This window comes from Helicoverpa zea, chromosome 5 (genome assembly GCF_022581195.2).
Source record: "Helicoverpa zea isolate HzStark_Cry1AcR chromosome 5, ilHelZeax1.1, whole genome shotgun sequence".
NCBI classification, from domain to species: Eukaryota; Metazoa; Arthropoda; class Insecta; order Lepidoptera; family Noctuidae; genus Helicoverpa; species Helicoverpa zea.
Window position 1 is genome coordinate 3,366,896 of NC_061456.1, and position 24,020 is coordinate 3,390,915.

The 24,020-nt window shown below is 35.8% G+C and overlaps 1 protein-coding gene across 1 annotated transcript in view; it reads right to left on the minus strand.

Moving 5' to 3' along the window:
• LOC124630620 (calcium uniporter protein, mitochondrial) overlaps positions 1-22,600 on the minus strand; it is a 98,257-nt gene extending 75,657 nt beyond the window's left edge. The window contains exons 1-2 of the mRNA XM_047164583.1: positions 22,597-22,600; positions 22,389-22,475 (exon numbers count right to left, since the gene is read on the minus strand). Coding sequence (XP_047020539.1) covers positions 22,389-22,475; positions 22,597-22,600 — 91 coding nt within the window. The remainder of the gene's footprint in view (positions 1-22,388; positions 22,476-22,596) is intronic.
• Positions 22,601-24,020: the final 1,420 nt, after the last annotated feature.

Below are 24,020 nucleotides of genomic sequence, written 5' to 3' on the forward strand. Positions count from 1 at the left end.
CGAAGACGGAGTAAATTATGTTGAGTTTGCAAACATAATAAAATCACGTCTGTATAAAATAGGAATTTAAATTATTTTTGCCATTATTTCTGTCAAATATTTCAAACAAGTCTACGTAAGAAATACTCTACCTTTTTTCCTTAATTTGGCTGTCGAATTTCATTGAATTCTATTATCAATAATTGGCTCTTACCGTTCAAGCACGTTAGGTACTTAACTTCTTTGTTCGATTCATTCTTATTTAAAATATTGGTGTATTAGAAGTTTTTTCCTAATCTCTTATGTATTAAACAGTACTTAAGAATGTGCTTATATTTTCATGTTTATGTATAGCTTATATATACACAATGCTTGTCACTTGTTTCTAATCGCATCAGTCGTGGGTAAATTATGTTTCCTCTCTTAATCCTCGCAAATTAATAAAATGTGCAAAATGTTCTTACATTTGTTACAGCTCTGGAGGAAAGACGGGAGTGATTGTACAACTTAATTCTGATACTTACGTACCTAGCACAGGGCAGTTCCATTGCTGGGCAACGCCTCATCATCATCATCATCATCTCAGCCATAGGACGTCCACTGCTGAACATAGGCCTCCCCCTTAGATCTCCACAGATACCTGTTGGAGGCGACCTGCATCCAGCGTCTTCCGGCGACCTTCACAAGGTCGTCTGTCCACCTTGCTGGTGGACGTCCTACGCTGCGCTTGCTAGTCCGTGGTCTCCACTCAAGCACTTTTCGACCCCATCGGCCATCCGCTCTGCGAGCAATATGGCCTGCCCATTGCCACTTCAACTTGCAACGAAACGCCCACTTATTGTATTTTTTCAGTGAGTGTTTTGCAGTCTAGAGGTATATGTTGGTAGAACTTAAGAGGATTTTGTGATATCCTTGTCACTATGTGCGTGAAGCCAGAGAAAACAGTAAACATACGGGTATGAAAATGGACTGCGAGTTAACAACTTTCGGGATTAAAATATCGGCTCACTACTGTTACTGCTTTATCACTATATAAAAGCAACATTTCTGTACAACGAAACAAACAACCCGCATTTCAACTAGGACACAAACAAAACTACTCTTATCCGCTTTTTGCTTGTTCACTAGAGCGTTTTGTACATAAACTGAAGTTTTGAAGCTTACCCGTAGTACCCCTTTTTAAATGGAAAGCATTAAATGAATCCATCTCCGTGTGAGAGGAGGCCTGAGCCCAGCAGTGAAACGATATAAAGGCTGTAACAGCAACAACAGCATTAAATGAAGGGATGGTTTAGGAAACCACTGTGGGTGCAGCGAAAGGTGTGCATCGGAATGGCTGCTGAATGCTCTTATCCCACGAAAATCATTTAAGAGAGTTTCTCACTCTCTATATGTATTTGTCTAATTGCTACTAGTTAATGGTTTTGAAGAGATATTTGCTAAAGGCAACAGCGATTCAAGATGATATCAAGATTGATGTCACTTTATCCTGTGCGAAGAAACTGCGCATAAGTATTGAGTTTTTTTTTACAAATATAACTTAAGTTACAAACAATACCACACAGCGCCTACTTAAAAGTACTGTTTGATAGTTATGTCTATTCTAATGTAGCAGATGGCAGACTTTTACAAACTAAAACCCGCGGTAACTGGTTGGTACAATTCCGCAGCCCCAGCAGTGCCCATAGTCAAAAGAGAAACATTGAATGTAAAGTTGAATGGATGCAAGCTCTTGTAAATGAAAACAACTTGTATGACGTATGTTGGGACATCTTGTTTGCTTTTTAAAGGAACGCAGCATCATTTCAGCCCTTTTGAACTAGATAGACTTTTTGACAGTAGGTATAAGAAATTACAATATTTCACAGTTAAATCTATTTAAAACTGTTTATACCTTTAACAGTTCAAGCATAAAATTCTGCTTCGATACCTAAAACATTTACATTTTACCCAAATAAATTAAGTTGGAATTTTACGACTGAAATATTAGAGAGATTAGAGAAAACTTTGATCAATTTGCATGAAATAATTTAGTATTTCGTTTTAGTATCTAATTTGCCTAATAAAGTCTATCAAAACACATTAAAGAGTATCTAATACAGCCAAACTGTTTGTTTCACTAAAAGTGTTTCGTTAGAAAACATTAGGGGCCTTACTACAAAAACTTTAAACCCTGTTTTACACTTGTCTAATAAAATTTTGGCTGCAAAATGAACCATATGTCAACGTCATAATTTGTCATTTTTTTAGACAAGGCGAATTAGAATACAATAAACTGACGTTTAAAAGTTTTTGTGGTAAGACGGTAGTAGTTCACAGTTCAAAAGAATTCCCCTGAAGTTGAAACTTCAATAGTCTGCTCATTTATATTGACGGCTTTGGAAAAACCGCTGCGTTACATAGGCTAATTAACTTATTGTTATTACAATATATAAGTAGTACTATTGATGTAAGCCATACAACGATTTTGAAAATACATAATGTTTGTTTTCTACAACTTCACCTTACTTTTACCCTTTACCAAACACAGTAACAACCCAACTAATGCCACCTAAAATACATAAACAAGTGATTAACCTTAAACAACCTTCGTTTAACTAATAGCCAAGCGTGTAGAACACTATGAAAAGCTTTCAAGTTAAGAGCCATTGAAAACGCGAGTGTAGCCTCAAATGGAACGCCTCACTTATGAAAAGACTTTACACTAGTGTTGTCCATTGTATTCACGAGAAGACTTAGGGTGCGTCTACACGGTGCATGTAGCTGGAGTAAGGTAACATGCGCAAGTGAGCCGCGCGCACGCTACAGAGCACGCGGGTGGGTATTGCTTTGGCACATGCGCGAGGCGCTACATCCGCACGTCTTTAAAATGCATGTAACCTGCGCATATGCCTCAACATGCGCAAGCTACTTGCAGCGTGTAGACGCACCCTTAGTTCCCTGATACGTGAACTAGTTCTCTTTTTAACTGGACGTTATTTTTGTAGGCCTAAAAGCGAGCTTGTGAGTCAGTCGTGTGGAAATACGCGTCATACACAGCCAATTCAATTTGCTAATCCTAAGCCTACCTGGATCATTTGGGCATACAGCTTATGTTCCTCTACAGCCCGACAGTATTCAAATGAGTGTTTAAAATATCTAACTTATCAAAGTCGCTATTTCCGTGGAAGGTGCGTAGGACTTTAGTGCGGGACGCGACATGCGTCGACACACTTGCGCCATTTCACCTTCCCGGAACCGCATGTTGTGCTGGCTCCGCCGCTGCACAAGCAGAGAACCTCAAGCGGCGCAAATATAGTAACCTTATAGGCAATTACATGTTTGAGCCGTTTGGGGTTGAAACTCTAGGGCCGTGGGGTCCAAGCGCCCACCTTCTTGCCAGGGATATTTCCCAGCGCCTGGTTGACACTTCCTGGGACCCAAAGGCTGGCTTTTATTTCGCACAGAGGTTGAGCATTGCCATCCAACGTGGCAATGCTGCCAGTCTTTTGGGTACATTACCCAGTGACAGCGATGAGGAGCAATTTTTTGATGCACTGTATTAGTTTTAAGTTGTATATATATATAAGTTTTTTTTTTTTTTTTCAATTAATGTAAGTATTTTGTGAATAAATGTGTTCTATTCTAAAATAAAACTTATCAAAACATTTTTCTCATAAGCATACTTTCTGAGCAAGAAAGAAATAGACAAGGTTTATGCTTATGTAATCAGTAAACCTGTCAAATCTACGATTGATTGATTGGTACCTATTATGTTCTAACAACATATAACACCACCGAGACTGACATGAAAAGCACCTTCTTCAGCACTATTATTAAAGCTCAAAAGCTCCTAACTAAAAGAACAAACGAAAAAACAAACCCGTTCTAAAATCACAGTGTATCCTTAGGAACAGGCACAACACTACCTAAGAAGTTGTATTCCGTGAACAGTTTAAATAAACCGAAAACGCTACATAGTCGGGGAGTTAAGCTAAGCGTCCACTTGTCGGTATCGTACGCAACGGACGTATCGCACGCAACGGATCGTAGTATTATTTATATAGAAACTCAAACAAGTGCGTCCACCTGTCCGCATCGTACGCATCGCACATCTTGTTTGAGTTTCTATATAAATAATACTACGATCCGTTGCGTGCGTTGCGTCCGTTGCGTACGATACCGACAAGTGGACGCTTAGCTTAAAGGACTATTTACACGTGTTCGCATATAAAATTACAAGCTCGTTTCCCGCGGTTACACCTGCCTCCTATAGACTATCAACTTCCCGTACCAGAATGAAAGTAGACGCTACGTTATTCTGATATAATAAGCCAAATTGAAGTCAAGTTTCATCAATCATCAATTTGTGTGTGTCTCTCGAGGATCCGCGCACAACAAGGCGGCAGACAAGGCGTTAAGGTTCAACACAATCTATTCGGTAGTTTTTGTGTAAGAGAAGGACAAGCATATACAGGAATGAATTTTAAGCACTGCGGCAAAAAAACTGGTGGTCCAGAATCATTAACAGAACATATCTGCATCATCAGTAAAAAAAAAAAAAATTTTTTTGTCCTCCCCAAAATCAGCAAAATATGGATACCAACTATTCTTACGCGCTTGGAGCAGCGCTCGCGTCAGTAAACCGGTTTCGCGTTGCCGCCGTGCCTACTATGACGACTGTGACCGTACAATCGGTTACAAAAAAAAACATCTTTCGATATCAATAACTTTTCTTTTTTGTACTAAAACACGACAAAATAAAAATATACGTATCTATAAAACATATTTAACTATAAGTTGACAAAGTTTGCGCACTGGATAAAATTCATTCCTGTATACATTCATACAAACTTTCGCTCTTATAATACCTATTATTTAATAGTATTATATGGAGTGTTTTCGCGTGACGATACGCTGCGACCGTGACCGAGTTACTGCGTTTATGTTTCTTAATTAAACGTCTGTTAATATTATTATAAGCACGGTCGATTGGCTTATCTCGAATTCTTAGCGTGTTTAACGACACGAATGGAAATAGAGAGGTTTTAGTACTTTGTTGCTGATTGTTTATTTTTAATTGCTGAGTGAAATGGGTTGGCTAGAAAGTACCAGTTGCATTATTTAACCAATCTTAATACTAATATAATACAAGTACAATTTTGTTCTTGCCAATTTGTTAAAAAAAATGTTGAAAAATTCCTTCACTGTTGGTAAGATACACTCTTCTGGAGAAGCATAGGCTATAATATGTATATCCTGGTACGAGCAGTAATTCCTATGGGATGCGAGTAAAACCGCAAGAAAACGACTATAGTATGTGACAAGTATTGACTTTGAAACTTCATTTACCATTCGTAAAAATGAATCATGAAACTTAAAAATAAACAAAGTATTTTTGGTTCAACGTGCCAGCTGGCATTGAATGCGACTGAAACACTAAAACATAAAAAATTTACTCAGTTTTGAAAAAGAAATCTTTACTAAGATTGTCGACAACGGAATCAGAATAAATATAATCTTCAACAGCGCAAGTACTAAACTAGATTCTAGAACTTCTTTTGTAAACTTTTTGAACTATTCCGCATCGACGCGGGTAAAAATCGAATGTACAGTCAGATACACATCGAAGTCTTAATAATATGACTTCCTACAAAGTAAGTTACACAAAGTTTAACGGTACTAAAATGTTTGTTACATGTTATCCGCGTCCGGGAAGAAGTTTCCAGGAACGCTGGTCAAAGAAAAAAGCAAACAGCCATATAAATAGATGAAGATATCTCAAAGATTTACAATTATATATTCAAGAAAAATATACTCTATTTAACTGAGTTCCGTATAAGTTTAAACAAATAAAAGGATCGGACGTCAGGCTGAATACTTTTCCATTTCGTTGACTGTACTTCGGATGCGGATATCGGATTTCAGTGGTTTTCGCTTTGAATGCAAATCGTGTGTCCACTTATTCAGTATTGTATACTGGGACAATAAATCTATTCAGGTTCACTTGCTTGGCGTTAAATTGTACAGTTAATACTCAATCCTATGCTATGATAAATAGATCAGGACTTTAAAAAATACATTTGAATGGAATCACAAAACGCTTGCTTTTTCCTTTATACGGATTGGCAAAATTACTTTTTTATAGGAACTTTAAAATACAATATAAATATGTATTTCAAACACATAAGCCTTTCTTTAACATTTAAAACTTTCGACGAGCTTTATTCGATAGAACTAGCTAAAAGACGCACAATCTACTACGTTCGTAGCTACGAGTAATGCTTCGTAGACACCGCTACGAATTCGTAGCACATCTCGTAGCAACGTAAATCAAGTTTAAGGGAAATTCGTTCACTTCGGTGCAAAATATTACCCTCCGATAAATGTTTAATGGCGAATTTGAACATTTTGAATATCTTGTTTAATATATGAAAATCCAGATATAGCTATAAATTTCGGAATTTCAGTGACGATGTCAGCATATTTATCAATTTTAGTATCGGCAAAATTTTCTCACGTAAAACTGGGAAAAAGTCAGCCTTCGAAACTCATTTCTACTAAATGTTATACGGACAATAATCGTGCCCAGCAAATTTTACCATCAAAGGAACCAATGAAAAGAAAGCAGTCTAAAAACTGACCACATACTCCGGCAGTAAACATTCAATAAATGGGTTCCGTAAAGGACAATGCTCCCCTTTGTTTTATGGCCGCTATAAAGGCAAAGAGGCGACGGCGCAAAAACCTGAATAATCCGCCAAAATTCACGTGAAAAAGCCTAGTGTCCTTTTAAAAGGCCTGAAAGGAATCCAATTTGAGCCTGAAATTTTGCTTTATGAATTTTTGTTAATAATTAAAATGCTTTCGGCTTTGGATACTGGATACTTTGTTGATTAAAACAGTATTCGTGGAAAAGTGATACTTTTGATGAAACCTGTACGATATGTTGTTTCTGGTTGTTTTCTCACCCAATAAATGTTTCATTCCAAATAAAGACAGGATACATTACCTGTGAAAACAGAAAACAATTGTTAATAAACTAACGAATTATGAAAATGTATATTATAAAAAACCATATTATAACATGTATTCATATCCACATAGTATTCATATGGCAATAAAACATTTGAAGCACGTTTAGTGCTATTAGCTACAGAGCAGTAGCTACATTTCAACTGGCCGTATCAAATATTTAATTCAATAGGAGAAAATTCGTTAAAAATAAACTCTTCATCAGAAAATATTATCCCTCACGCTATCCTACTAATATTATAAACGCGAAAGTTTGTATGTATGGATGTATGGATGTTTGTTACTCTTTCACGCAAAAAACTACTGAATGGATTTTAATGAAACTTTACAATAATATAGCTTATACATCAGAATAACACATAGGCTACAATTTGTAAACATATTGTTCGAAATACTAAACCTGCGCAGACGAAGTCGCGGGCACCAGTTAGTAATAAAATATTTCAAGAACAAAATTCAAAGCACAACATCCATTAGTTTCGTATGCAAAACAAACGTTACGTCCAGTTAGGAACATTAACTTGTGTCAAAACTTCATTATTTTAAAAGCCTTACAATGGCTGCCATCTTGTTTGTACTGCACAAAAGAATACTTTGGACAAAGTTAACTGGCTCAGGGAAACTATAGTCAGTATTTTAGAAGGTATTTTGATTATTCGCTGTATGGCAAAGTATTAAAAAGCTTTGTAGTTACACAGAGCATAGTAGAGGACACATAGTCCTATAAATATTCATATCATTTAAGTAACTTGAGCTATTTGAATTTCATGATACAAATATACCTATATACATACATACATACACTTAGTACGTAGTCTTTGCAAAGCATTTCCAGACATGCATCTCTTGCTTGCACTCAGTCGTGACGCCACAATCAGACTGAGCAAACATTTATTCAGCACAGCGTTCAACCAAGATTTACCCGTCACTACATAACTATGTCATAAACTTATCTAACTGCCATCTACACCGATACATCATGTTATTTGATACCCAATATTACAGCCTTATCAACTAACGACCGTTATCAGTAATCCATCTCTCCATTTATTTGCTTACTATATAGAGATAGAATGTTGTCATTAGTCCCATACTATTAATGTCACAACTGTCTCGTTGGTCTATAGCTGTCGCAAGTGCGGCTGCTGAGCACGAGGTCTCTGGTTCGATTACCGAGTCGGGCCAAAATCGCTTTGTGACTTTTAGAAGACTCACAAAGCAGCCCGGAGCCTGGAAGTTGGTGATTGATACACCCATGTATCGGAGAGCACGTAAATGTCGGTCCTGCGCCTGATCTCTCTTCGGTCGTCTCGGATTGCCGTGCCATCGGGCTTATAAGAGTGAAGGAATAGTGAGTGCACCTGTGTCTGCGCAAATGCTTGTGCACTATAATATGTCCTGCGCAGTTGACTAACCTCTTTACATGAGAACTCTTTGCAGCCGCCGTAGCCGATAATTGGCTAGGAGGACATCATCACTATGAATGTCAAATTATTATCTCTAGCAAGCAAAACCAGAGATAGATCGAATATAGAGAACGGACGTAACTGAAACATACATTTATCCACAGATAACTACAAAATAGCACTCATGAATCATTAAACTACACTTCTATTAAGCTAATGGAAACCCGATACGAACAATACTAAAAAGGTGTTTACTAAAAGCTCGTGAAAAATGTACAGACAAACTTGGAATCTAAGTAGTGAATGAAATTGAAACAAATTCAATGGTAGCTTGAACTTTGGACAAAGCCGAATGCCGGGGGTTATACAAGACATCCCGGTTATGTTCGTTTTGCCTTTATTAAACGTGTTTTCTATTGTAAAGTCAAATATTTATAATCTTAAAAACTTTTAACAACCTTTAATATAAGTATATAAAGTAGTAATTTTCTTAAAAGGGTTTGACAGATTTGAATCTATGGCACACCCACATTATACATTAATGGCTTGTAATAAAATAATATGAGGTAACTTGACCGACCAGGAAATTGCCGACTAACGAGGTAGTTATATATTTACTGTTATGAAAAATGTGAAACAAGAAAGGTTGTATAAGGAAAATATAAATGAAAAAGACAAAACAGTAGAGAGCAACAGTTCTTTTAAAAACTGAACTCTAAACCCAAAATGATTTATGTAATACTAAGATAATGAATGTTATGAATGAAAGATAATGAATGATATGTAATAATAAGTTAAAAGCTACCATGTAGAGATTGTTTTTTATTGTATACCTACCATAATTATTTAACAAGACAGGAAATCATACAGACAAAGAGAAGTGCAGTTGGCGGTCTTATCGCTAAGAAAGATTTTTCAGCTGAGACCATAATACTTAAACCGATTTCTTAGTTTGAACCAGGTTCGAGCAGACAAATCGGTAGCTGTCTACTTAAACTGGAGAGTTTAAAATAGCGCTCGAATACTAGAAGAACGATTTGACCAAAGATTAGCAGGAATAAATCTTCCTTGCAAGTTATCACAAAATGGTGGTGTACAGTCCAAACTGTTTGATGGAACGGCTGCAATGTACCGCTATATAAATTACTCACAATATACTATTACTTACTTAATGGGTAACCATGGAATAATTCAAAGACAAATAGAGATCTTATGTTGTTATTTAGCGTCCACCTGTATCAACTTCTCACTACAAAGCATTTTCAAAAGCTCGTCAAACTCGTTAGTGACACTACAATGGTCCTCGTAGGTGAGCGTCCAGACGTTTCTGCTAACAACGACGTCACAGAGAGTTGTGCTCGATGCCTCCAAAAATACTTTCAATGTGATCAATGACAAAAGTGACAAAGAGAACATGAGCGTTACTAACGAATTTGCCAAAACGTACAAATGTGTATCATCATTATATATCTTACTAGGTTCCCTTTGACGGGTTCCCGTATGACAAATATTTGTGTGGCGTAGTGATATTTGTTTGAAGGTTACAAGGAAGACATATGGCTTCGTGAAACCAATTGCGCACAAATATTGTCTTTCAGCGGAGCAATCGATGTGGAACGGAATGTATGCTTATTTGTTTTATTGCGTCTTTTTTTATTTTGGCTGAAAATATTTTGTTTCATGCCTGTAAAGGTTTTTCTCACTATAGCAGGTAAGTACTTGTTTGTAACGTTGTTTTCCAGTTTCAGGCTGAAAACTTGTGTTATGAATAAATTAAATAACAACTACAGGCTTAGGTGCCTGGGGCCATAGAGTTAACTTTGAAATTCAAAGATTTATAAATAAATTAATCACTATTTAATTTTAGTGCCTTAAAAACATATTTATTATTCCTTTGTCTATGTAAAATTGTATTTGATTAATATTCATCGTCGCTTATATCCATTTTTAAAGCTATAAACTTGTAATTGGTTCACAAAACTTGCATTGCATGTATTTAGTACAATACTTCATCTCCCACATTTTACCACAAGCAAACCTGACAAACATTGACAAAGAAAAGATACCAAACAAAAACAAAGGAATCTTAAGTGGCCTTTAATCATTTTAAATCGTGGAAAATAGAGTAAAAACTGTGATTATTCACTCGTATATGATAATGTAGCGTGACAATAAGTCACTGTGAACGAAATATTTAGTGGGAAAAATGACATTTTCCGTGTACATGTGTTGAATATAAGTAAGATATTTTCCGAGGTTGGATTTTAGTGTTTTAGCCCGAGGTCATTATTTTTTAACTTTATTGCTTTCTTAACACTTTTCATTTATCTTCACTCCAATAATGGAGACTAGCATTTCTTTAAAACAACGATTTTTATAAATTGTTGTCTGTTAATTATAAACGCTTATTAACCGACTTCCCAAAAAGGAGGAGGTTCTCAATTCGGCCGGTATGTTTTTTTTTTTTCTATGTATGTACATCGATTACTCCGAGGTTTATAGACCAATTTACGTGATCCTTTTTTTGTTCGACGCGGAATAGCTGCCAGTTGGTCCCATAGTCATCAGGTCAGGATCTGATCATGGAAACACTGAGAAATCGAGGGCAACCTTCGAAAGTTGTAGGCATACATAGGGTAAAAACTTGACACTCAGGTGTATGCCTAAAAACACTATACAACAGTGAAGGTTTGGAGCTGACCTGATGATGGAGACCAGAGAGGGTCGAGGGAACTCGACAACTGAATATGTAAACTACCTCGTGTTTGGGCTTATATTCTTTGTATTGATGAGAACTTTCCACTTATATGGATAGGGACAACTATTCAAATCACTGAAAAGCTGTAAATAAAAAACTTTTTTACAAAAAAATTAAACCGACATCCAAAAACACTAAAAAGCAAAAAAAAAAAACTAATTTTAGGTGCATCGGCCTAGAAGGCGGTGGCAAAATTAACTTAGTAACATCCATAAGGCACCTACTTCTAGGCCGATGCACCTTAAATTAGTTTTTTTTTGCTTTTTAGTGTTTTTGGAAGTCGGTTTAATTTTTTTGTAAAAAAGTTTTTTATTTTTAAACAAATATTAAAATTCAAGAAAAAATCTAATTTACTGGTGACTTATTTTGCAACGTGATGGCAATTTCAATGAGGCAATTATAAACGCGAACTTATTTTTCCAATTCACAAGCAACGGCAATTTAATCTTTCCTTTACATAAATCAATTGGAAAGCAACCTTTTAATTTAGGCCAAAATGAGTTCAAATCAAATCAACTTCTTAAAATATTGCCTGTTTCGAAAGAATAATTTTGAATTTCTCAATTTCCCTGTAAATGGCTAGCGAATTAACGTTTATTCTGCCAAATAAATCTTTTTTGAACTTTACGGCTCAGTAGCAAGAGACGCTTTTCTCAGCACCATCGAGAGAAACAAATCGGTGCGATAGTTTCTTAAACGATCCTTCTGGAGACAAACCGCTGAACAATAGGACCTCTTTTTCAATTTTACCACTCGTAATAAAAACTTCTTGGAATTTAGTTGAAAAAGATCGGCGCAAACGTCGGTTCGTGAAACTTAGGACGATGTGAAATTTAATATTGCAACATCTAGATGCGACTTTCAGCGTTGCTTTTTAGCAATTTAATTCCATTTGTTTCGGAGCTCCGCGAGTTGGAAATATACGACCAGAATGTGGCTTAAAAGTTACGTCTTTATTGCATTAACATTTACTGAAACATTCTAGAAAAATAACTTATAATACAGCGATCAATCGCAATACCCCACCTGGCATTTTTGCATACATCTGTATCAGTCATCATCTGTGTGATTAGTTGCTTTGTAGCCATATGTTCTTTCACACGATCGATCCATCTTTTTTTAGATTTATGCATAAAGTAGCTAGGTGACACTTGGATTAAACACCTGTCTCTTTTATCAAACAATTGACATTCGACATTTTGTTGCGACTTACATCATTAGGGCAGATATGTAATTATAAGCTATTATATTCACGGAAAAGCAACATTATCTCCCGAGCCTTTTTCCAACTATATTGGGGTCGGCTACCAGTCTAATCGAATGCAGCTGAGTACCGGTGTTTTACAAGGAGCGACTGCCTATCTAGAAAAAGAAAGAAAGAAAGAAAAACCATTTATTAACGCAAACGACGCAAAAGCAATAAAACAAATAAAACTAATTACAGAACAAACAAACATTTAGTAAATACGCTGCATTTGCGCCACCTTGCGAAAAAGGGACAGCGCTCAGCATAAATGCTGTGCCTCGCGCACGCAGGCACGAGACAACAGCGCTGGTTTTCAGCGCTGACCCGCGTGTCCTTGCCTCGGAAATTTAATAAGTTCCGACCTCCTCAAGTCAGTTACCCGGGCAACCCAATACCCCTTTTTAAGACTGGTTGTCAGACTTACTGATTTCTGACTACTCGTAATGATTGCCAAATATGTTCAATGATACCGGAAGACAGTATTCAAATAAAATGTTTGAACTCTTTACGCATTATCACACCTGTTGTCAGTTTGCACGCAATGTGTCGTTTAGTGTCACGCGATCTGACCGTAAATAGGCGCGGAGCTCATTGACACGCTAAGTGACCGATTAGAAAACATAAACAATACTCTAATGGACTCTCCGATTAAAGGTCATTGCTCATTATGTATGTGTGTTCCGTGAACACTGGGCTTGACATAAAAGAAAATTATAACTCTGCAGTATGTTTGTTTAAACTTAGACGAATACCGAAACTAGACTACTCTACAATCCACTTTTAACTTGTAATTTAAGTAATTGGTTCAACATAACAATGTTTCTCTAAAGTATTGTTTTAGATAAGCCAAACTGGGTCATCAACGTATTTCAGGCCCTAAAACACTAAGGTTAACTTATCCATGTAAATGACCACTCATAGAAATTAATACAAATGTGTTGGCATGCTTACCTACAAGTATCAGCTACCTAAGTGTAATGTTCCGAAACCTTAATAATGACTTCTTTTTGTTATACACAATACTTGTCATAGTGAAAGTACATAATTTGAAACCATCCTAGGGTTATTGTCACTATCCTTTACCAAACCTTTGACTAGCTTTTAGCCAAACTGGTCCCATAAAAATCCTAGAAACTTCACTAGTAAAGTCGAAAACCGCCGCAATTAAAAGGAAACCACAACTATTCCAGTGGCACCACCGTTCAAACCACAGCAGCAAGGATCGCGTGCTCATCAGCCACACGTCAAGACAACGCCTTGAAGTCACTCAAGTTCATTCATGTGTCACGGTGTCAATGACCTGTCAGAACTTCGTGTACAAGTAGTAGTTTTCGGTTGAACCTTTCTGTTTTCATATTATGATGGCAATTATAGTAAAGGTTTTGACATTTATTTTAGTTAACAACATTACGAACTGTCCTAGTGTCGTACGTAACTGAGTTTTCCCAAAAAAGTCCGTAGTGACGATAGCTATTGACCCAATATAATGTTAAGAATTGCTATAGTTTATGCAAGACTAGCTTCTGCCAGCGGTTTCACCCGCATCCCGTGGGAACTACTTCCCGTACCGGGATAAAAAGCCTATAGCCTTCCTCGATAAATGGGCTATCTAACACTGAAAGAAATTTTCAAAACGGACCAGTAGTTCCTGAGATTAGCGCGTTCAAACAAACAAACAAACAAACTCTTCAGCTTTATAATATTAGTATAGATTGTGTCTGATTAACATAACATTTTTAAGAGTTCAAGACTTCTCTCCAAAGAATTGTTCGGGATTTGCAGCATTTTTACGATTAATGTGTACTTCTTTTATTTTAATTCCAAGGAAAGTTGTAGATACTTTTGAGATGAGTAGCATTTTCAGTAGCAATATTATACAGGGATGATTATATTATAAAAAACTCAATTACAATACAATTACAGGTTGCCTTACAGTTGTCTATAATTAGGTAAACCTATTTCCATCAGTAAATTGCTATAAGCAGAGTTGATTAATGTATTGATATAATAATTAATCATGTTACTACCACTAAAGGCTACATTTCATAATGCGTACCTAATATTGCGTGACATGGTTATATTCCCAAAATAACTTGTGATTTTCTTTTATTTTTATAACAGCTAACGTGCGTTCGCAATCGAACATTTCGAACGACTTCTATCGACTTTGGAAACCATCATTTTTGTATTTATACACAGAACGCACATATAGTTGATAAAGATAGTAAAGTTATCTTTCTATATAAAATGAATATGGTTCTATCAAATCATTGTTTATTTTATCCTTCCTAAAATATTGTTAAGACCATCTCAGAATCAAATCACCCTATTGGATTATTTATATTAGTACTTCCTTTTCCAATTGACAATTTAACGTGACATGAAGACTTATAAGATAAAAGATTATATTTGAGTACGACTTCTCATCATTCATAATGAAAATATTCTGAATAAAAGAATAGTTCAGCTTCCAACAATGTCATCAGGAACGACGATAAACGAGAAACTAGACAGCATTGTAAGACAATATTTATCGGAATATGCAAAAAAACTTCCTCTCACTGCATCGCATGTCGCATCCCATTTATTAGGAATGTCGTTAATTCCTGCCTATTTGATCCGAGTTAAGCGCTCACGCCATATTGCGAGCCAGAAGTTACAGGCGTCTGTCTAAGTAGCTATTAATTAACTCAAGCAAGACTTTTTATAGTTACTTCTTATGCTGGTGCTACACCGGGAAGTTACGGCGAATATTCATGTTCGTGCTTATAGTATGAAGGTAGAGCGGTGTTATTTTTGGGGATGACTATGAACTATTGGGACGGGTCGCTGTTGATAAATCGCTCGTATCAAAGGATTTGACGTGATAATATTCCTACGTTTTGGTCTTATAAGAGAGAACAACATATTCTGTAGGAGTAATCTTCGCACGCTAATGTAGAACATCGCATTTGCCAGTTCACAGTTATGTTAGGCCGCCCCCGCCTCTGCGTTAATGTAATCCTAGCATTATTGTGTCTACGAGACAACAAGCTACAGCTGGGTTTTGTTGCCATCATCACCACTTTACAAATTGAACATGTTGGCATTTATTATTCTCCTAATAGCATCTTGGGGTAGGACAGGTCTAAACATCTCTGCCAATTTCATGAAATTGTTTAAAGTAACAGTCGACAATAATTTTATCTCCAAATGTTCAAGCATATTCGTAAACTATACATAACTCTTGCCAACGTTATTTTTAACTGGGTCACACTAGCACAAAAATAAACAAATGCAAATCAATAGCAAACACAAAAAAGTGAGCCGATTGGAGTCGTAATTCATCCGATGATTGCGGCATCGAATTCCCAAAGGGCTTCGAACTCTGTTTTCGATATCAAAACCAATTGATCATGAAAAAATCTCTATACAATTATTATAGAAAATATTGCTATAGATTACAGATGGAGAGGAAAATTGATTATAAAATATAGATGAATAAGACCTATACTTATGCATATTCAATGTCACATTTTAAGATTGATAGAGGTATTCAAGATAAGCGAGATAAAATAGATAGCACGTATGCTGATTTAAATAAGAATAATCTTTGAAGTATTATAGTACAGAATATTTTGACAGCATCTTATCAATATTTTTCTTAAATTCCTACAAAAAACCATCAAGTAATTTAATTTGTAAATAAATAAAATAAATACATAAAAAACTGCTTTACTCTTATCACATAAAATATTACAAACGTTCAAAAGAAATAACCTAATTTACATTTAAGATTACATTTTAATCTCTCAACAACTGTTCATTCAATTTCAAAAGCCAGTGACCATATTTCAAACTACATAATGGAGTATTCCCAAGAGGTTTTTGGCAAACGAAGCGACGACCAGACGGTATCGCAACATTAACATAGAAACCATTTAATAACCTACTTTAGAAAAACGTAAATAGCTTTTATAAAATACTTTTTATGTAAATAGAGGTTTTTGTTTTAAGTGTTATTTTTAAGACTTTTTTCTTGCAGCCTCTCAAACTGGGTCGTTATTAGTATTGTCAAGAGTACATTACAAATATTTAGTTGGCCGATAGTTTTTTTAGGCTCGAATATCAATATGAAGATGAAAAGTAGTACGCACATTAACAGGCGGGAACAGGTATTTAGCCGGTATCAGACTGACTAAAAACTTTGATAAAAATCAAGTTCTTCGGCAACCATCGGGCAACTGTCGACCGACTGCTTAGTCTGCATAGTGTACTCTAAGGCTCTAGACAGACGGACTGCATTTCAACTGCTCAATCCAACTGCAAAGGACCATGGGCAAAAATGTATGAAGCCTGGGCTCACCCACCAACAGAGATGAGACCAATTTGAATATACTTGTAAAGCACTAAATATAAAGATTTAAACTCATTTTTGCGAAGAATCCATTGGGTTATTTTGCTATAAATATTTTTCTCCGACCATAAATAAACTAATATTCTGCAAAAAGTAGTGCTGTTATGGCATTGTAGGTTTTGTTATTGAACACCTTTATCTAGTTTTAATTCCAGGTTTAATGTATACATAAAAAATAAAACAACTGCTAACAGTTAAAATTATTTTTGTTAACATTTCAATCAATACCAATAATAATGTCGTCTAAATATCCTGCCGGTGGATTAAATTGTGTGTGCCTGCCTAACCCTAGATACCATATTATTGAAATGATATGAGCACAACTTCCTACTGTGCGTCTACCTGTTAGACACGAGCAGTAAGGGTCATGGCACAGTATAGCGGCACCGCAACAGCACGGCGTGGACAGTCCGTGGACGATTTCTTCTTTGTGCTAGAGATGGAGTCTCCTGATGTCTCCTATGGATGTTCCTGAGTTTATACGCCACCGACTTCTATGCCGATGCACCTAAGAATAGTTTTTTTTTTGCTTTTCAGTGTTTTTGGGAGTCGGTTTTATTTTTTTGTAAAAAGTTTTTTATTTTTGGCTTTTCAGTGACAAGCATAGTTGTCACTATTCGCATTTGTGGAAAGTTCTCATCAATACGAATAATATAAGCCCAAACACGAGGTAGTTTACATATTCAGTTGTCGAGTTCCCTCGACCTTCTCCGGTCTCCATCATCAGGTCAGCTCCAAACCTTCACTGTTGCATAGTGTTATCAAACGTACACCTCATTGTCAAGTTTTTAACCTATGCACGCCTACAATTTTCGAAAGTTGCCCTCGATTTCTCAGGGTTTTCATCATCAGATCCTGACCTGGTGATGAAGGTGGTCCCATAATCCTATCATAATCAAATCCTGCGAATTAGGTTTTATGTCATGAACAACCAAGCGCACTACGACTCCTAACAATTCTTTTTCTACAAAACCTGTTTAGGTGCATATCTTTTTTTTGCCATGGAATTGAAGGTAGTGTCCATAGTAACAATTTTAGTACAAACAAAAACCTTCACAACGGCATATGCTATAACTCTGTTGGACAATGAGCCCAATTTGACACATGGTCCTTTGTAGTTCAACAGCAGTTTGAATGCAGTTGACACGACTGCAATAGAACTGCTGCAGTTGAAATGCAGTCCGTCTGTCTAGAGCCTAAATGCGATATTTAAGTTTGCATAATAATTCCTAATACACCATCACCATCATTTTGTCTTTCCTTCGTGAACGTCGTAACATCTGTTTCATTAATAAAGACTTTTGTTTGGCTTTGAACTGTCAAGGAGAGATATAGAAAGCATTTTCGGGTGATTTATGACGCGCAAATTGGGAAGAGCTCTTCTGTATTTGGAGTAGCAATTCAATCTTTGAAATTGTAATAGACGCAATGATTTTCAAATTCAATTTTTGTATAAATCTGTCTTTAAATGTACTTGTGTAGAATAGTTAAATGATTATATATGAACACTTGAAAGACCTAGATAATAGGTAGGCAATCTAGGCATAAAATCATCATCATTTCTGTCTTAATACTTTAGAATACAAAACTTCAATGGCCATACTTAGTAGCCACTTTCAAAGAAGTCCTTATTTCCTTGATGTCCTCGTACAAACTCTTCGATAAGTCTCACAAAGTGATATAAATCGCTGGCATACTACACTCGTATATAAAGTCCTGCACGACGCGTTCAAGCCAAACATCTGGCGAGATGGATCGGCGCCCAGCATCCCAGTTATGTGCAAGATGTCACGCGCGTGAGACGTTTATATCACACTTCTAAGAGATGGGAGAATGTGGGGCTGATTGATTCACGTTGTCATGTTGGTAAAGTAATTTAACAGCATTAATTTAGACAGGAATATAACTTCTACAGTAGTAGGTTAATTTTAACAAAGAAAAGGTTAACCATATTTAAGATTTAGGTATCTAACTACTTTTAATAAAAAACACTCCAATCGTGAAATGCATCGTATTTTACTGTCCTATTAACTCGAATAAAATTAATGCTGTTTAGTTTGGCACAAAGACTTTAAAAAATAATGACACAAAATCGCTCTTAAAAAAATTCAGTTGCCCAAAGTAGGCTCTACATGTAAGCCGGTTTTCATACAGCTTGTTGTACGCTCCTGTGGCCGATATCGTGCGAATATGAGCTCTTGGAGTTTATTAATTTAATTAAACAGTAAATTCCTGCAACGTGCACATTGTTTGCGGGAACGCCGACACTGGTAGTGGTGGTCATTATGTACTTACTTGGTTTAAAATCGCGGCAGAATTTAAAACTGTGGTAGTAGTACGTATTTGTTTGCAAATTAATGCGGGGAGATTTCAATATGGAATGGCCAATCAAGACTGATCAACCGGTCAAAATAGGTAGATGACACAAGGTTTCGTAAGTAGACAGTTTATTCTGGGTCTTATTAAGTTCATCCATGTGATAAAAAATACCACACGCATGCATCATTTTCATTTATCGAAATATGTACCTCTAAAACATGTTTCAGGACCTACATATTTTCATTGAACTAAATATTCTTGATACCAAGCTTTCGCCCACAAACTTCACATTTAGTTTTCAGCCTGACTAGACTGACGTCAGCCTCGTTAATTCTTTATACATATTCAACGTCATTACAATTATTTACAGGATTTGTTTTGAGTGTAGCGGTTTGATAATAAATATTCATTAGAAAAGCTGCCTATCGCCACAATTTCAACATCATAGGAAAAACAACATTATTTTTTGCATTTTTCAGAGCACGGAAAAATACAATATAACACTGAGACGGGAATAAAAGGAAAGGGTTAAAAAGTATTTCTTTATATAAAATAATATATAAAAACCTTTTCAACTCCACACTATATTATGTAGTATACAGAGTATACTATAGGTAGAACATATGTAATGAAATTATATTTACGTTGTCACTTCCTGAACAAATGTTAACAAACAAAGCAGATAAATAAATGTATTTTCGTAAAAAAAATATGCCACGTGCCTTCACAAGTGGCCTAATCGCAAGATAACACATAATTTATTGAGATTTTTCAAAGTAACAACACAAACATAGAAATCAGAACCTATCACCCTACATCCCACAACATTACAGGCTCCCTGAGATACTTTATAAGCAACCCATCATAATTATTTGTTTAATAATTTGCGTACTCAACGGTGTTAAGTGTTGGTGGTACATGAATATTCAAAGCACGGCGCGCCATCTTCTGAGGTCGCAAGCGTCGCTTTCCGGGAATTACTTCACGCTTGATTGAGATGAAATGGGTTGAGTCCGTGAATATTTCTTCGTACCAGTTGAGAGAAAGAAAATTGTGTTAGTTGAAAAGCCTGTTTAATCACCATTAAGGGTCCGAACTTAAGTAGAAAATGCACAATTTTATAACTATATTCTTATCTATGACAACTCTTCAATATTTCAATAAATCATCATCATTCTCCTTCCCGTATCCCTATATTTTATCTGTGTGTGTCTTATATATCGCGTTCGGTTAAAAGATAAACCTGTAATGGTTTACACGGCGCAGCATGTGTTCTTATTCCATACTTCTCTGTCCGACGTCCACTCACATTAGATCCATTAATACTACAGAAACTTCTTACTTTGAGTAAGACTTTCATAGCTTCTACAAAAAAAAAAAACAAGAGAAAGTGTAATATCCCAACTTCATACAAGAGATTGGAGTTAATAAACCTCCTCTGTGGGTGGGATATTAAACAGGTACATATCACTTTATACCAGGAATTTATATGAAGAATAACATGGAACTGTACTCAAGACGCGGTATGGCGGTGAAATCTCTTCATATTATGTAAAAGGGTTCAGTAAGTACGTCATTTTATTGTTTCTTAGCACGACATATTAAAATGTGGGTTTATGAACCCAAATGAAAAGGAGTTAACTGCTTTTATTATAGTTGAAATAGGATAAGGGGTTTCAAATGCCTTCATTAGTAACTTTAATTTACTTTTTTCAAAAATATATTTACGTACGTTGACCGATAACCATCCTCGATAACCCAAATATACATTAAACGGGGTACACCCACACTAAAATACGTCTTAGTGCGCGTAGGTGTCAATCAATAGATAATATAATAGATAGGACCTTTGTTTCTGCTATGTTATTAGCATAGAGAACAAAATGACTATGTTACAAGTAAAATTAAACGTGGGTGGAAACCCTTAATAGGACTTTTGTCTACCTCTGAAGAACTATAATATTCACGTCTCACATTATCAGACAATAACAGAGGACGATAACACTTCACTCCAGACTATAAACCTAAAAGTACTAGAAATGGCTCATTACTCTCGACTTCACAAGTATACTGCTTCGTATAAAATATGACACTTTGATTATGCCGATTCCAGTAACAGCCCTGTTTATATCCGACCCGGGTCAATCTTGTCCGGTAATTGGCTGAACCGTATGGCCGGTTTAAAACAATAGTCACTCTCGTCCCTGTATGAGTGTACCTTCTCTAGTTGAAGCCGCAATCGCAGTAATAGGGCCGATAAAACGCAAAAGGCGTAGTATTGTAACCTTTTTAATGGATATTGTCATATGAAATCTCTGTCCCCTACTTTTGTTAATTTTAATGTTAACTATAACACTACAGTAAGGCCTGTAGTGTATCCGTCTAGCTCACGCACACTTTAGATACAAATTGACTTCCATATATGTAAGTGAGTATGTAGGTACGTCCTTCGAAACTAACAATAAAAGAAACAACAATCCATTTTGTGAATAACACACAATAAAAGTTTTGTAGTGTAGCAAACAATAAACAGTGGTACCATTCGTTTAATTTAACGGCACCTATATCTATAAAAAATAAAAGAGAATCGCGAGTGGTTGGTCTTTATGGAACTCCGTGGCACACCGCACTAATTATAAGAAACTGAAGGCTACAAAAATATGTGATCAAGTTACTTACACACACATGTATTAATAAGAAGTAATTAAGGCTGAAAGAAAACATGCATTGGTTAATACTCTTAGATAGTTTGCAGCAGACATTAAAACAAAAAAACATTGAACAACACATGCCAATTAGTCACCAATGGCTTTTATTGTCAACCTTTTATTAAAAATAAGTGATAATATTTTTATGCATAAGATTCTTCGAAAAAGTTAACGCGACCCTCGAACATACAAGACTCTAGAAGGCATACGTCTGTCACTTCCTTCCACATCAACCCCACGATGGGATTGGTCATTTGATTTCCCAATACTGTTTTCTATAATTTACTTGTACTTGTTATTCTGAAGCAAGTTTCTTTTCTGAACCGCCTACACTGTGGCATATCTAGAACTTTCGACTACACCCCTCGGAATGTTTGTGAAAGAACTATTACGGGGCCTTTATGGCTCAATAGTATGCCTAGGTAATGTTTTAACTGCATAGTTAGCAAAATTGACTACCTCAAATATTTGGACAGGAAAACTTACGACCGCACGGGTTTAAACAAAGATATTAAGTTATTCATCAGGCAAGGAAGGTTGAATTTTGAAAAACTTTACCGACCTCTTTTACTTTGTCCTATTTTAACCGGTTGAATTTGGTTTTTCTTTGAGGTTTTACTATCTTTAGGTAGAGACGTCTTGTTTTTATCTGGAAACAGAAAGATGCTCTTCATTTACATTAGTATGCAAATATTTCACAAGTCATTTTAAAATATTAGAATACCTACGATATTTCATATGACTAAACGGTTATTACAACGGCGCGTTACCCATACCCTTACGAGTAGGTACATTAGAATACAATAACATTTACGGGATTAATAACATCTCAAAGAATATTACTGAAAATAATGATATAATATTAACACTAGCATATAACTATTTATACCCCACAGTTTCAAAACTAAAGGCAGCACTAGATCCCCAAGCTCATTTCAACAGACAAGCGAGATCAAACAAAAAATAAATAAAAATCCAAATATAATGCAGACGTCAAGGAGTGCTCGACTGCCCGGTCCCTGCAGTCCCTCGTAGTTTTAATAAACGCGAGGAAAACTAGTTATTACTTTATCCCCCGCTAATCATGACAATATCAAAGTTTTTTCATCAAATGTTTGCTGACCAACTTTGTGTTACAGCGGTTTTGTATCAAAACATTGTATTTACTTTAGATATTGTACACAAATATTTTACGAAGGAAGGAAAGTTAGGAGAGGTATATTTTAGAAGTCTCGCAAGATTTCGAGGAGTTTGGGAAACAGATAAAGGGGAAAAGATATGAGCAAAAGAATCAGAGAAAGCGCAGAGAATCGAAGACGATATGTTCTCTTTGATCAGATGATATAACCAGACTAGGGTTACGTTGCTTGGTTTGCTACGTATTTTACGGGAGTCTTTAGATCACAAATAAATTACTCCTAGATAGGCATGCTCTTCCTTAAACCACATAATTGTTTGCCATCAGATGAAATAGCGATCAAAAGCGTTCCTTCAATCAAACGTGCATTTACATACGAGTATTTTGGAGATCCTGAACGGATTTTTAAACCCTATACAAAATATAAATACACTACGATATCCGTACATATACGTAGATTCTACGATCCTATTTAATTTTTTCTTGTTACTATTACTACTATACTTGGTTACAGCGCCTATTGTCAGCACACTAGCAAGTTATCGCATAAACACGGCTGCGGTCTGCAACACTGTTTATGTTGTAGTTCCACTTGACTCGGAACCACAATGTAGTACGGGCTTCTAGCCTTGTGATACAGGCTTATCTACGTGTTTGAGTTTCTAACGAGTAAGTGAATTTTCGAGATTTACATGACGGTTTTTTTATTGAAAGGGTTAGGCAATCTTCTATTTATTCAGATTTTAAATGTTCTGATTCTTTTTGCGCCTGAAGAAATAATAATAAGCTACAAGATACTTTTTTAAACTTAACTTCTAGCTTCTTATGAGGAGCAATTTTTTGATGCACTTTATTAGTTTTAAGTTGTATATATATATATAAGTTTATTTTATTTTATTTTCAATTAATGTAAATATATTGTGAATAAATAAGAACGCCAACTTCTAGCCTTTCAGAATACAAATCAATGAAAACAAGATTGATTAATCGCAGTCCAAAAACTAATTTAGATAAAAAATTATTTCCATTACGTCAACAAATGCTACGCTCTTTCTG